We start from the raw sequence: 18,948 nt of genomic DNA, 5'->3' as shown, positions 1-18,948 counted from the left end.
ACATTGACCGGCTCGACTCACACAGTTCAAGCTGGGAGATGCTGATAAGATTGAATCTTTAAGAATTACTGCAAACATAATCCTGAGGTTAACACGTAAATCAATAGCCTGATGTTAGACGGCTAATGAGAGGGACTGCTGGGAAATATAACGCGAGTTAGCATTCAGCGCATTGAGCCGCCGAGAAACGGTTTGCCTTCAGGCGAAAGAAGGAAAGAAGACAAACATGCTCAGATTCAAACTGAAGACAGAAGATATTAAACCTTCTCCAGACGTATGGCAGAATGCATCATGACAAACACTATAAATAGTAATAATAAAGCGTTTTTGAAACAGAAAAGCTTGTTGAATTGCACTACTTGAAAAAAATTTGCATTGCATTTACCGTGCTTGCATTTTAATGGGCTGAAATTCAACATGGTCGTATATTTAAGCTGTGAATATTTCAATTCAAAACATGTCACACACATTTTCATTATTAAAAATTCACCTTTCAGATTTCACTTACAAAATGCTAATTGTGCAGCAGATGGAGATTATGAATCTGTAATCCACTGATATTCCTGCAGTTCCCGGATGTGAAATGTTGAATTTGTAAAGCGAATATTCCTGTCGAATATTATAGGTTGTATTTTTAAACAGAATGAACCTTTTGGAAGTGAAATCTGAAAGATTAATAATTTGGATTATTGAACTTTTAATAATGAAAATGTGTGTGGCATGTTTTGAATTGAAATATTCACAGCTTAAATATACGACCATGTTGAATTTCAGCCCAATAAAAATGCAAGCACGGTCAATGCAATGCAAATTTTTTCCAAGAAGTGCAATTCAACAAGCTTTTCTGTTTCAAAAACATTTGGCATTATATTACTTCCATAAAATATCCAATATTCAGTTGCTGAACAGAAGGACGTTGCGTGTGTGTTTGGGAAGGGAAGTTTCCCGGCTGGTTTTGTGATGCAGACGCAGTCGAGCTGCAAACAAATCAAACGTATTTCACATGTCTGATGTCAGACTGTCAGAGTTGAGTGACGCGGCGTGAAACGGATTGACGGCCCTCTACTAACGCCACATCAGAGCCGGCATTAGTGTCTGATTAACTGCATTGCTTATGTAAATATCTTCTGAACACCGTGACGGACACACGGATGAATCCATTCCTGCTCAACATTTTAGGCTTTCATTAAATATGCAGATAACTATAATAAGTGTTTCAGCGCCAGTCAAGTTCCAACACACATCGTTTCAAAGCAGCTTTACAGAAAATCATAATGTTAATATTTATAATATCTTAATATTTTCATGCATAATAGTCTTATTTCTATGCAATAATATAGTTACATTTTGAGATGATATATATAATCAAGCAGTTGAGATTTGCAGTGTTGTAATGAAATCAACTAAGTTCTTGTTCAGGGGGGTGAACACTTATGCAATTAGTTAGTGCAAGACTTTTATTCGTTTATTTTTTCTCTGAAATGGGTCACTTTGGTTTGACTTTTTTTTTATATTTACACTGTATCGTGATATAAATACATGATATAAATACTCACGCAGTTGAGATTTGCAGTGGAGATATAAATGTGCTGTAATGAAATCAAACAGTCCTTGTTCAGGGGGGTGAACACTTATGCAGTTAGTTATCGCAAGTCTTTTATTCGTTTATTTTTTCTCTGAAATGGGTCACTTTGGTTTGACTTATTATTTATATCGCTGAGACATAATATAGTTTACATTTTTCAACGATATAACAATCACGCAGTTGAGATTTGCTATAAACCGTACAAACATAGATTGCACTGCATGTATCCGGATGAGGTAGTGAAAGTGAATGAATGCGCAATAATATAGTTACATTTTGAGACGTAAATAATCAAGCAGTTGAGATTTGCATGATTGTTGTAATGAAATCAAACGGTGCTTCAACTAAGTCCTTGTTCAGGGGGTGAATATTTATGGAGTTAGTTATTGCCTTTTAGTTATTGGGCCCTATCTTGCACCCAGCGCAATTGACTTTGTACAGCGACGCATGTATCATTCCTATTTTGCACCCGCGCAAAGCGCGCTTTTCCCTCCACAGAAGTACGTCGCTAAACTAGGGAATGAACTTGCGCTCCCTGGGCGGTTCAGCGCAAAAAGGGAGGCGTGTTCCGGCGCAAACGTTCCTTCATGCTATTTTGCAGGTTTAGAAAACAATTGCGCCACTAACCAGGAAAAAATAGTTTAAAGTCAGTGGCGCGTTGCGCATGTTATTCATATGCTATTTTAAGGGCGCATGCTTGGCCATAATCAATGTAGCGTGTGCACAACGCGAATACACTTTGATTCTCTCATCTACACAGAAGCAGCAGTTTTCATTTTTGCAAATCATACATTATTACGATAGATAGATAGATAGATAGACAATTTATTCTAAAAGCATACATCTAGCTTACACATTTACCCAAATTATCATACGCCTTTTTAACCGAAGTTAATTTGGGTGTGTTTCTCCATCCCCAACGTCCCTGACGAGAACGTCGGTCTCCTCGGCTGTGAACCGCTCCTGGCGCGCGCCTGGCAAATCCGCCGTTACAATAGGAATCCGCTTTAGAACAAGCGCGCCTGCTCTTAAAGGGAATGTGAGATGACGCTCTGATTGGTTTATTTCACGTTATGCCCAAACCACACCTATGAATAATGAAGCTGCTTCAGACCAACCCATTTTAGATTTGCGCCTGGCGCAAGAGTCATTTTTCCCGCCGGGAAAATAGCAAAAGCGCCAAGACCCGCCCACAAAGCTACTTGCGCTTTGACACTTGCGTTTCAGATCGTTAAAATAGGGCCCATTGTCTTTTATTCGTTTATTTTTCTCTCTAAAATGGGTCACTTTGGTTTGACTTTTTCATATATTTATACACTATCGCTGAGACATGTGTCTTACCGTCTGAGAGAGTGGTGATGAGCGTGTCCTGGTCGGAGATGCCGGGACCGTGTCGGTTCACCGCCAGCACTCGTAGAGAATATTCAGTGAACTTCTTCAGTCCCTCCATTCTGTAGCTCTGACCGACAACCTCCACATTCTGATTAAGAGAAAGACAAACTCACGTCAGACAGAAAGAATATTGCAGTGTTTATTTAAAATTCTGTGCAGAAGTATGCATATACAAAAGATCACCATAGTCCAGAACAGATAAGAAAGTGGTGACCACAAGTCGTTTTTTTACATTAAAAGAAAAACACAACTTATTTCGAAAATAAAAACCCAATTTTAGCCTCAGCTTTTTCACCAGGTGTAGCACATGTGGTTTAAAAGTCAGGAGTCATCAATCAAAAGACCCAGGTATTTATAGGAATTAACGACTTCTATTTCACTTCCCCCCATAGTGACGATCGGAGGGAGGCTTTGTGGCCTGGTCCTAGATTTAGTAAACAACTTAAGTTTTGTCTTATCTCCATTTAAAACTATTTCAGCTGCATAAGGGTGTTTTGGACTTCAATAAATGCATTTTGCAAATATTCAATTGCTTGTACAAGAGTTGACGCACTGCAATATATGACAGTATCATCAGCATAAAAATGAAGATTAGCATTTAACACATTTTGACCCTTATTGTTCATATAAATAGTGAATAACAGTGGACCTAATACAGAGCCTTGTGGTACACCCTTAGTGACTGCTACTTGAAGCTTTTTTATTTTAAAGCTTTTAAACACATGACTGCAGGATTTAACACTTTCTTTAGAGAAAAACAGCAGATGTAAGATGCTTCGTAATGTCGCTCTTTATTCCAGCCATGTAAAAAACAATATCTGATTAATCTGCAGCACTTTATCAGCTCAGTTCTGCAAACCGATCCATTCCTATAGATGGTTCTGTGAAGTCTGTCGATTGAGCTGATGTTAAACACTTACAGAGAACAAGCTCTGACCGTAGTATTGGCTGGTAAGTGCATGTCTGACCTGTCGTTCACCCTAAAGCTCATGAAAGTTTGACCGCGCTGAGAGAGAGCATCAGTCATGACAGATCTGCTGATCTTTCTTCTTTAAAACACTGTAATGGTGACAGACTCCAGCAGAGACGATTGAGATACAGTCAGGAGAACAACACAAGCGCTTTAGAGATCAGACCGGCTTTGCTGAGCCATTATCAGAACGGAAAAATTTTACTTGCAGAAGATAAAATCAACTGCATTTTAACATTTTCTGAAGAAAACGCAAGTGGTGTTTCATTGTGCAGAAACTGGCCTTCGTGGGTGGTTGCCAGGATGTTGCTATGCAGTTGCCAAGGTGTTGCTAGGGAGAGGTTTCTCATGGTCTCAAGTGAAATGAGTCTAGGGCTGCACGATATATCTAAGTAAAAATTGAAATCACGATATGGCTTAGTGTGATTAGCAAATCATTTTTTTTTAAAGTACAATAATATTATTATTACAATATATTTCTGATTTTGTTTAATATTTTTATTTAATAATGAATTTGTGTGTTTCCATTCTGAAACCGGCAGCGCATATATTTTTATTTGCTGGCAACCTGACAAATTAAAAGCTCTACGGTTTTAAGGTTTGAAAAAAAAAAGAAATTAAGATGTAAATATTAGCATTGTAATTTTACAGTAAAACAAAATAATTTTTTGTTAATTCATTAATTCATTCATTTCATTGATTCTTTTTTTTTAGACTACAATATTATTATTACGATAAATGTCTTATTTTTATTTATTAATAATCACAATAAAATCCTTATTTTTATTTTATAAAAAAACATGTGACCTATAAAAACTTTCTCTGTTCACTTCATGGTTACTGAAAGAGATTTGAGTTGGAAAAAGCAGACCCAAGTATGAACATCCAGGTTTTTTCCACATCGTTCAGTCCTACAAGGATTTTGCATTCTAAAAACGTTGAAGCGTGAAGATCCGAGGATATGGATCTCGGCTGGAGTCTCACCTGCTCTTTGCCGGAGGAGGTCTCGGTCCAGAGCAGCCGGTAGCTCTGTATGGGCCCGTTGGCGTGAGCGGGAGGATCCCAGGACGCCTCGATGGACGTCGGAGACACAGCTTCTGCCTGCAGATTCTCCACTGGACCAGGAACCAGAACTGCACAAACACACACACACACAATGTTTTAATGTACTTCATTCTGATTATTTTACATTTAACATACATATATGATGATGATTTATTTATTATCCTTTCGGAAATTTGTTCTGTACCATACAGCACATCTGATACACTTATATATAGACAGTTTGACAAAGCAAGATACACACACACAAAAAAAACCAAGCCCCCTCCCTAACCCCCACATAGCTGGCACAGTAAAGTATAATTGTGCATACTGTGACAATCCAGCCGGACAGAAAGTGCATGGTGCTATTTAAAGTGCATAGAGGCTATGCTATCTACATAGTGCATAGTGCTATATAACACTTTAAAGGTCATTAAAAAACTTTATATTTCAGTGTTTTTCTATTGGTTTTGGTCACATTGCTCTAAAAGAAAGTGGTGCAAATCGAAAGATCCCACAAACCTTGGTTTTGTATCTTTCACTTCTCTGCAAAGGCTAAAATGACAAACTAACACAACAAAATTAACAATTCTTTTGACTCTCGCACGCTTTTCAAAACCTTCTCCTCTCTTCTTAACCCTCCTCCTCCTTTACCAACCCTAACAGCTGATGACTTTGGCACATTTTTCAGAAATAAAGCCACCACTATCAGCAGCCAATTTTCCACACTACAAACTGAAACACACATCCTAACAGCAAACACACACACTCTCCCCTCCTTCTCTCCTCTCTCAGAGGCAGAAATCTCTAAACTCCTCCTTTCCAATCGCCTGCAACCTGTCCGCTTGATCCTCTCCCCTCTCGTCTCCTTCAAACCCTTTCTTCTTCAGTTGTACCCACACTTACTCACATCATCAACACCTCTCTTTACTCTGGTATCTTTCCCACAGCATTTAAGAGGCTCTGATAACCCCAATGCTTAAGAAAACCACTCTAAATCCAGCCCTTTTAGAAAATTACAGACTGGTATCCCTTCTTCCATTCATTGCTAAGACACTTAAGTGAGTCGTTTTCAACCAAATCTCTGCCTTTCTTACACAGAACAACCTGCTGGACAACAACCAGTCTGGTTTCAGAAGCGCCACTCAACTGAGACGGCCCTGCGGTTACTGAAGCTCTGAGACTCAAGAGCAGCTTCCCAATCCTCAGTCCTCATCCTGCTGGATCTGCTGCGTTTGACACAGTTAATCATCAGATCCTTCTGTCAACCCTCATGATGAAGGGCATCTCAGTAACTCCAATGGTTCAGGTCTGACCTCTCAGTAAGTCCTTCAGGGTGTTGTGGAGGAGTGAGGTGTCTGAGACCCAACATCTAGCTACTGGAGTGCCTCAGGGCTCAGTGCTGGGACCGCTTCTCTTCTCCATCTACATGTCATCACTAGATCTGTCATTCAGAAACATGGTTTATCCCATCACTGTTATCATCTAGCTACTGGAGTGCCTCAGGGCTCAGTGCTGGGACCGCTTCTCTTCTCCATCTACATGTCATCACTAGGATCTGTCATTCAGAAACATGGTTTATCCCATCACTGTTATCATCTAGCTACTGGAGTGCCTCAGGGCTCAGTGCTGGGACCGCTTCTCTTCTCCATCTACATGACATCACTAGATCTGTCATTCAGAAACATGGTTTATCCCATCACTGTTATCATCTAGCTACTGGAGTGCCTCAGGGCTCAGTGCTGGGACCACTTCTCTTCTCCATCTACATGACATCACTAGATCTGTCATTCAGAAACATGGTTTATGCCATCACTGTTATCATCTAGCTACTGGAGTGCCTCAGGGCTCAGTGCTGGGACCGCTTCTCTTCTCCATCTACATGTCATCACTAGTGTCTGTCATTCAGAAACATGGTTTATCCCATCACTGTTATCATCTAGCTACTGGAGTGCCTCAGGGCTCAGTGCTGGGACCGCTTCTCTTCTCCATCTACATGTCATCACTAGGATCTGTCATTCAGAAACATGGTTTATCCCATCACTGTTATCATCTAGCTACTGGAGTGCCTCAGGGCTCAGTGCTGGGACCGCTTCTCTTCTCCATCTACATGACATCACTAGATCTGTCATTCAGAAACATGGTTTATCCCATCACTGTTATCATCTAGCTACTGGAGTGCCTCAGGGCTCAGTGCTGGGACCACTTCTCTTCTCCATCTACATGACATCACTAGATCTGTCATTCAGAAACATGGTTTATGCCATCACTGTTATCATCTAGCTACTGGAGTGCCTCAGGGCTCAGTGCTGGGACCGCTTCTCTTCTCCATCTACATGTCATCACTAGTGTCTGTCATTCAGAAACATGGTTTATCCCATCACTGTTATCATCTAGCTACTGGAGTGCCTCAGGGCTCAGTGCTGGGACCGCTTCTCTTCTCCATCTACATGTCATCACTAGGATCTGTCATTCAGAAACATGGTTTATCCCATCACTGTTATCATCTAGCTACTGGAGTGCCTCAGGGCTCAGTGCTGGGACCGCTTCTCTTCTCCATCTACATGTCATCACTAGTGTCTGTCATTCAGAAACATGGTTTATCCCATCACTGTTATCATCTAGCTACTGGAGTGCCTCAGGGCTCAGTGCTGGGACCGCTTCTCTTCTCCATCTACATGACATCACTAGATCTGTCATTCAGAAACATGGTTTATCCCATCACTGTTATCATCTAGCTACTGGAGTGCCTCAGGGCTCAGTGCTGGGACCGCTTCTCTTCTCCATCTACATGTCATCACTAGTGTCTGTCATTCAGAAACATGGTTTATCCCATCACTGTTATCATCTAGCTACTGGAGTGCCTCAGGGCTCAGTGCTGGGACCGCTTCTCTTCTCCATCTACATGTCATCACTAGATCTGTCATTCAGAAACATGGTTTATCCCATCACTGTTATCATCTAGCTACTGGAGTGCCTCAGGGCTCAGTGCTGGGACCGCTTCTCTTCTCCATCTACATGACATCACTAGTGTCTGTCATTCAGAAACATGGTTTATCCCATCACTGTTATCATCTAGCTACTGGAGTGCCTCAGGGCTCAGTGCTGGGACCGCTTCTCTTCTCCATCTACATGTCATCACTAGTGTCTGTCATTCAGAAACATGGTTTATCCCATCACTGTTATCATCTAGCTACTGGAGTGCCTCAGGGCTCAGTGCTGGGACCGCTTCTCTTCTCCATCTACATGACATCACTAGGATCTGTCATTCAGAAACATGGTTTATCCCATCACTGTTATCATCTAGCTACTGGAGTTCCTCAGGGCTCAGTGCTGGGACCGCTTCTCTTCTCCATCTACATGACATCACTAGTGTCTGTCATTCAGAAACATGGTTTATCCCATCACTGTTATCATCTAGCTACTGGAGTGCCTCAGGGCTCAGTGCTGGGACCGCTTCTCTTCTCCATCTACATGTCATCACTAGTGTCTGTCATTCAGAAACATGGTTTATCCCATCACTGTTATCATCTAGCTACTGGAGTGCCTCAGGGCTCAGTGCTGGGACCGCTTCTCTTCTCCATCTACATGACATCACTAGATCTGTCATTCAGAAACATGGTTTATCCCATCACTGTTATCATCTAGCTACTGGAGTGCCTCAGGGCTCAGTGCTGGGACCGCTTCTCTTCTCCATCTACATGTCATCACTAGTGTCTGTCATTCAGAAACATGGTTTATCCCATCACTGTTATCATCTAGCTACTGGAGTGCCTCAGGGCTCAGTGCTGGGACCGCTTCTCTTCTCCATCTACATGTCATCACTAGTGTCTGTCATTCAGAAACATGGTTTATCCCATCACTGTTATCATCTAGCTACTGGAGTGCCTCAGGGCTCAGTGCTGGGACCGCTTCTCTTCTCCATCTACATGACATCACTAGTGTCTGTCATTCAGAAACATGGTTTATCCCATCACTGTTATCATCTAGCTACTGGAGTGCCTCAGGGCTCAGTGCTGGGACCGCTTCTCTTCTCCATCTACATGTCATCACTAGTGTCTGTCATTCAGAAACATGGTTTATCCCATCACTGTTATCATCTAGCTACTGGAGTGCCTCAGGGCTCAGTGCTGGGACCGCTTCTCTTCTCCATCTACATGACATCACTAGGATCTGTCATTCAGAAACATGGTTTATCCCATCACTGTTATCATCTAGCTACTGGAGTTCCTCAGGGCTCAGTGCTGGGACCGCTTCTCTTCTCCATCTACATGACATCACTAGTGTCTGTCATTCAGAAACATGGTTTATCCCATCACTGTTATCATCTAGCTACTGGAGTGCCTCAGGGCTCAGTGCTGGGACCGCTTCTCTTCTCCATCTACATGTCATCACTAGTGTCTGTCATTCAGAAACATGGTTTATCCCATCACTGTTATCATCTAGCTACTGGAGTGCCTCAGGGCTCAGTGCTGGGACCGCTTCTCTTCTCCATCTACATGACATCACTAGATCTGTCATTCAGAAACATGGTTTATCCCATCACTGTTATCATCTAGCTACTGGAGTGCCTCAGGGCTCAGTGCTGGGACCGCTTCTCTTCTCCATCTACATGTCATCACTAGTGTCTGTCATTCAGAAACATGGTTTATCCCATCACTGTTATCATCTAGCTACTGGAGTGCCTCAGGGCTCAGTGCTGGGACCGCTTCTCTTCTCCATCTACATGACATCACTAGGATCTGTCATTCAGAAACATGGTTTATCCCATCACTGTTATCATCTAGCTACTGGAGTTCCTCAGGGCTCAGTGCTGGGACCGCTTCTCTTCTCCATCTACATGACATCACTAGTGTCTGTCATTCAGAAACATGGTTTATCCCATCACTGTTATCATCTAGCTACTGGAGTGCCTCAGGGCTCAGTGCTGGGACCGCTTCTCTTCTCCATCTACATGTCATCACTAGTGTCTGTCATTCAGAAACATGGTTTATCCCATCACTGTTATCATCTAGCTACTGGAGTGCCTCAGGGCTCAGTGCTGGGACCGCTTCTCTTCTCCATCTACATGACATCACTAGTGTCTGTCATTCAGAAACATGGTTTATCCCATCACTGTTATCATCTAGCTACTGGAGTGCCTCAGGGCTCAGTGCTGGGACCACTTCTCTTCTCCATCTACATGTCATCACTAGTGTCTGTCATTCAGAAACATGGTTTATCCCATCACTGTTATCATCTAGCTACTGGAGTGCCTCAGGGCTCAGTGCTGGGACCGCTTCTCTTCTCCATCTACATGACATCACTAGTGTCTGTCATTCAGAAACATGGTTTATCCCATCACTGTTATCATCTAGCTACTGGAGTGCCTCAGGGCTCAGTGCTGGGACCGCTTCTCTTCTCCATCTACATGACATCACTAGGATCTGTCATTCAGAAACATGGTTTATCCCATCACTGTTATCATCTAGCTACTGGAGTGCCTCAGGGCTCAGTGCTGGGACCACTTCTCTTCTCCATCTACATGTCATCACTAGTGTCTGTCATTCAGAAACATGGTTTATCCCATCACTGTTATCATCTAGCTACTGGAGTGCCTCAGGGCTCAGTGCTGGGACCGCTTCTCTTCTCCATCTACATGACATCACTAGATCTGTCATTCAGAAACATGGTTTATCCCATCACTGTTATCATCTAGCTACTGGAGTGCCTCAGGGCTCAGTGCTGGGACCGCTTCTCTTCTCCATCTACATGTCATCACTAGTGTCTGTCATTCAGAAACATGGTTTATCCCATCACTGTTATCATCTAGCTACTGGAGTGCCTCAGGGCTCAGTGCTGGGACCACTTCTCTTCTCCATCTACATGTCATCACTAGTGTCTGTCATTCAGAAACATGGTTTATCCCATCACTGTTATCATCTAGCTACTGGAGTGCCTCAGGGCTCAGTGCTGGGACCACTTCTCTTCTCCATCTACATGTCATCACTAGTGTCTGTCATTCAGAAACATGGTTTATCCCATCACTGTTATCATCTAGCTACTGGAGTGCCTCAGGGCTCAGTGCTGGGACCGCTTCTCTTCTCCATCTACATGTCATCACTAGTGTCTGTCATTCAGAAACATGGTTTATCCCATCACTGTTATCATCTAGCTACTGGAGTGCCTCAGGGCTCAGTGCTGGGACCACTTCTCTTCTCCATCTACATGTCATCACTAGTGTCTGTCATTCAGAAACATGGTTTACCCCATCACTGTTATCATCTAGCTACTGGAGTGCCTCAGGGCTCAGTGCTGGGACCGCTTCTCTTCTCCATCTACATGTCATCACTAGATCTGTCATTCAGAAACATGGTTTATCCCATCACTGTTATCATCTAGCTACTGGAGTGCCTCAGGGCTCAGTGCTGGGACCACTTCTCTTCTCCATCTACATGTCATCACTAGATCTGTCATTCAGAAACATGGTTTATCCCATCACTGTTATCATCTCGCTACTGGAGTGCCTCAGGGCTCAGTGCTGGGACCGCTTCTCTTCTCCATCTACATGACATCACTAGTGTCTGTCATTCAGAAACATGGTTTATCCCATCACTGTTATCATCTAGCTACTGGAGTGCCTCAGGGTTCAGTGCTGGGACCGCTTCCCTTCTCCATCTACATGTCATCACTAGATCTGTCATTCAGAAACATGGTTTATCCCATCACTGTTATCATCTAGCTACTGGAGTGCCTCAGGGCTCAGTGCTGGGACCGCTTCTCTTCTCCATCTACATGTCATCACTAGTGTCTGTCATTCAGAAACATGGTTTATCCCATCACTGTTATCATCTAGCTACTGGAGTGCCTCAGGGCTCAGTGCTGGGACCGCTTCTCTTCTCCATCTACATGACATCACTAGGATCTGTCATTCAGAAACATGGTTTATCCCATCACTGTTATCATCTAGCTACTGGAGTTCCTCAGGGCTCAGTGCTGGGACCGCTTCTCTTCTCCATCTACATGTCATCACTAGGATCTGTCATTCAGAAACATGGTTTATCCCATCACTGTTATCATCTAGCTACTGGAGTGCCTCAGGGCTCAGTGCTGGGACCGCTTCTCTTCTCCATCTACATGACATCACTAGGATCTGTCATTCAGAAACATGGTTTATCCCATCACTGTTATCATCTAGCTACTGGAGTTCCTCAGGGCTCAGTGCTGGGACCACTTCTCTTCTCCATCTACATGACATCACTAGATCTGTCATTCAGAAACATGTTTTACCCCATCACTGTTATCATCTAGCTACTGGAGTGCCTCAGGGCTCAGTGCTGGGACCACTTCTCTTCTCCATCTACATGACATCACTAGTGTCTGTCATTCAGAAACATGTTTTACCCCATCACTGTTATCATCTAGCTACTGGAGTGCCTCAGGGCTCAGTGCTGGGACCGCTTCTCTTCTCCATCTACATGACATCACTAGGATCTGTCATTCAGAAACATGGTTTATCCCATCACTGTTAAACTGATGACACACAACTCTACCTCTTAATCCAGCCAGAGGATCCAACGGAAGCTGCTCGCATCTCAGCCTCTGCAAAGACAGAACTGTTCTTGGCCATCCCAACACTTCATAACAACTTCTCCATTTAGCTAGATTCATCATCCAAAACTCCATCCAGGACAGCCAGGAACCTTGGAGTTCTGATTGATGATCAGCTATACATGCAGATTCTGCAAATCCTCCTTATTCAACATTAGAAGGATCAGGTCCTTCTTATCGGAGCTACACAACTCCTTCTCCTTCTCTATCCAGACTGGACTATTGTAATGCTCTCTTCTTCCAGCATCACGGTCTAACCTCTGCAACTGATCCAGATGCTGCAGCAAGAGTGTGTTTATCGAGCTGAAGAGAAACGTCACTCCTCTCCTCATAAAACTGCACTGGCTACTAATTGCCGCATAACCATCTGAAACACGTCTGACAGGAGCGAGTGCGTACGCAGAGGAGTTCCACATTTAGAATGCTATTCATAATTCAGCAACGGAGGAAGAGTTGGAAGTGTGTTAGTCTTTCAGGGTGTTTGTGAGGACGAGCTGGAATCCGGATGGAAAGGTCAGACGGCTCAATCTCGCCACTCATTCTCCATTAGAAAGGTTAAGAGATGGAGTGTGTGTGTGTGTGTGTGAGAGTGAGTGAGAGTGTGTGTGTGTGCCTTCCTCTCAACGGACTCAACTTCTCTCAGGTGTGAGTGTGTGTGTGTGAGAGTGTGAGTGTGTGTGAGAGAGCATGTGTGAGAGTGTGAGTGTGAGTGTGTGTGTGTGTGTGTGTGTGTATGTGCATGTGTATGTGCGTGAGCGAGTGTGAGTGTGTGAGTGTGTGTATATACGTGAGCGAGTGTGTGTGTGTGAGTGTGTGTGTGTGTGTGTGTGTGTGTGTGTGTGAGTGTGAGAGTGTGTGTGAGTGTGTGTGTGCGTGTGAGTGTGTGTGTGATTGTGTGTGTGTGTGTGATTGTGTGTGTGTGTGTGAGTGTGTGTGTGTGTGTGTGTGTGAGTGTGAGAGTGTGTGTGAGTGTGTGTGTGTGTGTGTGTGTGTGTGTGTGTGTGTGTGTGTATGTATGTGCGTGTGAGTGAGTGTGTGTGTGTGTGTGTGTGTGTGATTGTGTGTGTGTGTGTGTGTGTGTGTGTGTGTGTGTGTGTGTGTGTGTGAGTGTGTGTGTGTGTGAGTGTGAGTGTTCTCCTCCTCCCGTCAGTTTTGTGTTCTACAAGCAACTCAAATGTTCCGCTCTCCACACAGATATAAAATGCTGCTGTGAACACTTGACGGATGAACTCGTGGATCGATTGGACTCTTGTCGAATCAAAATTGATAAAACTTTTGAGTTTTACGGATGTTGCCACCTTGGATATTTCTTTGGTTACTGTTGCTTTGGTTTGATGGTAACAGAATATAGGCTTTACTTCCCTTTGCACATTCGAGACACTAGTGTAAGTTGCATTTTTGTACATTTCGAGACTCACACCTATAAGTAAATATGGTTGTCAATCTCAAACACTGAACATAGCCTGTGTGATTTCAGGAGGAAACTAAATGAGGGCATTTCAAACATTGCACAGGATTTACAAATGACTTAAGATATTAGGGCTGTCACATAAAAATTTCAATTTCGATTATTCGTCAAAACAAAAACCAAAAAAAAAACTGCACATTCGAATGCAAAAAAACGGTGTGTCAAGATGTGCACGAGACATGATGAAGACGCCACTGCGGTGTGTTTTTGTTAGCTTATCCAGTACAGCGCGGTGCGGCTGCGCTGTCAATTTGAAAAATAGCGGGAAACGTTTTCCTGCTGACGAAAACCCTCTCAGTCAGAGGCAAAAATCGTGCAACAACACGCTTGACCCTCCTTGCACATCGGTCAGATCCGAGCGTGTGTTTTCATCAGCTGGAAACACTGTCAACAGAAAGCGCTCAGCACTCGCTGCAGATTAAGAGCGTCTGGTGTTTTTGACGAACAATATGTAGACAACAGAGGTGTAAAATACTTGAGTAATTTTACTTGATTACTGTACTTAAGTATTATTTTGGGGGATTTTTACTTTACTTGAGTACAATTAAAAATCAGTACTTTTACTTTTACTTAATTACATTTTTTAAGAAAAAAAAGTACTTTTTACTCCTTACAATTTTATTTACAGTCAAAAAGTACTTCTTTTTTGGAGATCACTTCATTCTATTTTTCCTTGCTATTACCAAACCAATTGATTTGCACTGATGCCTAGATTAATTAAGCTTAGTGTCTAGTCTAGTTTAATGAGATTTGTTTTCACATTTCACCAAATTGGTCAGATATGTTCATTGGTCCTTTGGAAGTGACGTCATGTCGCATCTATTACCACAATGCACAGCACCTTGACCTAGAAATTAGAGAAATTATAACAGTCATTCTTAGGGGGACAATCCAGCAGCCGAAGAGCGTACCACCCCCGGGGGCCGCCATTGGCTAACAAGCCATCACCTGCTGTTAGCATTCCATTGACTCCCATTCATTTTGGTAGGGGTGTAACGGTTCACAAAATTCATGGTTCGGTTCGATACGATACACTTGTGTCACGGTTCGGTTCGGTACGGTTCGATACAGAAAAAAGAAAGAAATGCCAGAGAAATTTCCTTGATTACATTTTTTTTTTTTTTTTATTAAAACTAACATCATAAAGTATGATATTTTTGTACTTTGAGCAATTCTGGAGCTATAATTGACTCTTCTTAGGAGGATATAAAACAAAAAAGCTCCTTGGAAAAAATGAAATTTAATAGTAGTATAGTAGTTAAAATAGTAAAATAATAGTAGTTAAAAACAAAGGTTTATTTTAGTTCAGATTAACATTTGAGGGCAGCAATTGTATTCATAATGTTAAAATTAAAATGACGTAATGTTACTTGAAGGCATTATAGCCACTATTCCTGCCAAACTTACATGGTTGCAGTTTGTGTTACTACAGTAAGTCCATGGTGAATGTTGCTGATCTGTGGACACTGGATAGTTCATTCATGGCACAAAGTTTCTTCCTGGTTTCCACGTCAGCGCTGTTTGATCCGTTAATAACGGAGAAATGTGAATGTTTCTCACTAGATCTCGCAGCGATGTTGTTACTTCTGTGGCGAATTCAAATGCTTTCTTTACTGGATCTCTTATTAGCGCTGTGTAGTAACAGTGTCGCATGATCACGATTGGCTCGCGCTGCTTTGGTCCAAACTGATAAACGGCCCTTCAACCACACAATAACGAGCAGTTTCATTCCGCTTGCATTACATTTGCCATTTGATGTTGGGAATTGTTGTGGTCGCGCCGGCGTCTCTTACATTATGAGCACGCTTGCCACGTGCAACACGCCTACATTTGAAATAACGAAATTTTGGTCGGCAGGAAAAATGGTCCAACGAACCGAACCGTTCTACGAATACGTGTATCGTTACACCCCTACATTTTGGTGTCACTTTGACAGCGAATAACTTTACATGTGAGGCGTTTGAAGACTCCATTTGTCCATTGTTTGTGGTCCAAAATCAGCCACAGGATCAAGAGCACCAGTGGCCATACCTTAGCTAATTATTTTCTTTTAGTGGTAAAATCATGTTTAGTGGATTGTTTAAAGAATGTTGCATACAGGCATTAGATAGTAGTATTATAGTTTGATAAATAAATACAATTAAATACAAACAGTTCTAAAGCAGGATAAAACCTTGTATGTGGTTCATTCACTTCATGTTTTTAGAGATTAAAATCTTAAACAAGAATCTCTAGTTTTTATTCTTGCTGTTACTTTTACTTCTTTAATACTCAAGTACAATTTTAATGTGGTACTTTTTTACTTTTACTCGAGTACGAATCTGGCCAGATACTTTTACTTTTAATTGAGTAAAATTTTCCCTCATTACTTGTACTTTCACTTGAGTAACATTTTTTAGTACTTTTTACACCTCTGGTAGACAATATAGTACTTTTTTCCTCTAACATTATTTAAGGCAGATATTTTCCTGTTTTAAGCCTAAACTCATTCACATACACTTCAATCATGTTGCTTCTCTAGTAAATGTGTCTTGGTTTTAGAAGACAAAAATGTTGAAGAGAACTTAACTTTTTTGTAGTGTTCACCATAAGAACCATGGTACTCACGGCTACGTAAATATGGTTGTCCATCTCAAATACTGTGACTTTAGCAGGAAACTAAATGAGGACATTTCAAACATTGCACAGAATTGTTGACATTTAAAATGAATTAAGATATTAAGTATTGTTTTCTGAAAACAAGAACAAATATCTGCCAATGTGGTCAGAAAAATAAACCGTGTCTTGGTTTAATAGGACAAAGGTGTTCACCAAAAGAACTTTACAGTGCACTTTGAGTGATCAGCTGTAACCACAGCTCTGGGACTCACGCTCGGGCTGTGTGGACAGTCGGATGGCCTCTGAACTCTCTCCGGGCCCCTGCTCGTTGAACGCGACGACTCTGAAGGAGTACGTGGCCTCCGGTCTGAGATTGCTGACCGTCAGCTGCAGACTCTCGGCCTCCGTCACGTTAATGGATCGCTCCCTGCGGCACACACGCAAACACGCTCAGAGAAACAATAACAGTTTCCAAACAGGTTTCCTGATCACTCCCACAATATTCCATAACTCTTTGTTCACATCATTGGCTGAATCCGTGTTGCTCTGTGAAGTCACATCATCTAGCTACTGGAGTGCCTCAGGGCTCAGTGCTGGGACCACTTCTCTTCTCCATCTACTCCACCAGTCAAAGGTTTTTTTATGTTTTTAAAAGAAGTCTCTTATGCTCACCAAGGCTGCATTTGTTAGATTTTTTTTTGACCAGTTAAAAAAACTTTTGACTGGTAGTGTATATGTCATCACAATAGCAAACCACAACCATTCCATCAATTCCTAATGGACAAAATCAAGCCACATTAGTTCAAGAAAAGATGAGCACAACTCATGTTGGCGAACACGTACCTGTTGATTCCCTCCTCGGAGAAGAAGACTCCGTACGTCAGGATGGTCCCGCGCGTGTCCTCCGGGGGGCGCCACCCGAGGCGCACGAATCGACTGGACACGAGGACGGGGGCCACGTCACGGGGAGCAGAAGGGAGGACGCCTGAGCTCGGGGTAACTGGGGGGGGAGGAGAGGAGTAAGTCAAAGAGGAAGTGCGGGGGAACGGGGGCTGAGAAGGCTGAGGGGGCGGGGCAGGGGGTGTGGCCTCTGTGGCCGGGGAGGAGTAGAGGGGGAGGGGCATGAGGGAAGGGGAGGGGCGTGGCAGGGGAGGGGCGGAACATAACAGAACGAGAGGAGTGTGACCGATGGAATGAGTAGATAAGGAAAGAAAACACAAACAAACAGAAGACATCAGGAAGAAAAGAAAAGAGAGCGATAAGGAAGATCACAGCATCAGAGATAAGATAAAACACAGACAATTAACACACACACACACACACTCGATTACACAGCAGCCAGAGTCAGAATGAGATGAAAGCGAGCGTTCTACGAGATTAGAGAGAGAATGCAAGCAAGGGCGCCGATATACAAGATGTGTGGCGTAATTTCAAATAAAATAGCTCTGGTTGGTTAACACTTTTGAGCTACCATTGGTCCATGTGGTGATTATCTAATAGGTGGGTGTGGCTCAGAGGCTCCGCCTTCTTTGAGGTAAATTTGAAAAAGGAATCTTTCGCAAAATTACAATGGAATATTATTACGGGAATACTGGATTCTAAACAACAAAGAAATGCCACAATTTATCAATTTTTCTGACATTTAGAAAATATTGCAAAAGTATTGCGCAAATCTGTAATGGAAATGCGGCTACTGTTTTTCATGTTTAATACTGTCATATAAAGTGCTTTAAAGCAATCTGTCATATAAAGTGCTTTAAATAAACGTGACTGAATCGCAGAGTTGCTGATCCACATCTCTCTGATCAGATGCTTTCTCAACTGCTGTTTATTTTGTTATTGAGAGGAAAGAGCGCAGCACATATTTACATAATCATCTAAATGTGGGCGGAGTCAGGATGTTCGCTGACAGTATAATCTCTGCAAAGCTGTTTCAAACTCTGTTTAGCCCTAAGAGGAAAAGAAGAACTTTCAGGATATCAGGGCCTTAAAACACACATGAACAGAAAAGCTTCTTTCCAGGTGTCAAGCGCGATGAAATAGCAGTCTGGAGCCGTGAATCTGTTTTCTGACTGTAGAGAGACTCATGTGCGTCAGAACAAGAGTGACATCCGTCTCTGTGTGTGTGTGTGTGTGTGTGTGTGTGTGTGTGTGTGATAGTGATTTCACAGTTCTGATGAGTTCTCTCAATGTCATACAGCACATTCATACTCACTATCACCAGGGAATTACTGTTACACACACACACACACACACACACACACACACACACACACACACACACACACACACACACACACA

At 42.6% G+C, this 18,948-nt stretch overlaps 1 protein-coding gene across 1 annotated transcript in view; it reads right to left on the bottom strand.

Annotated features, from left to right (window-relative positions):
* dcc (DCC netrin 1 receptor) overlaps window positions 1-18,948 on the bottom strand; it is a 294,705-nt gene that overhangs the window by 84,142 nt on the left and 191,615 nt on the right. The window contains exons 8-11 of the mRNA XM_081365686.1: window positions 17,491-17,647; window positions 16,920-17,074; window positions 4,932-5,080; window positions 2,927-3,065 (exon numbers count right to left, since the gene is read on the bottom strand). Of these exons, the coding sequence (XP_081221812.1) occupies window positions 2,927-3,065; window positions 4,932-5,080; window positions 16,920-17,074; window positions 17,491-17,647 (600 nt within the window). The remainder of the gene's footprint in view (window positions 1-2,926; window positions 3,066-4,931; window positions 5,081-16,919; window positions 17,075-17,490; window positions 17,648-18,948) is intronic.

The sequence above is a fragment of the Scardinius erythrophthalmus genome (assembly GCF_964197995.2).
Source record: "Scardinius erythrophthalmus genome assembly, chromosome: 5".
Taxonomy (NCBI): Eukaryota; Metazoa; Chordata; class Actinopteri; order Cypriniformes; family Leuciscidae; genus Scardinius; species Scardinius erythrophthalmus.
The sequence above is the reverse complement of the archived record's forward strand: the minus strand, read 5'-3'. Positions and strand labels throughout refer to the sequence as shown.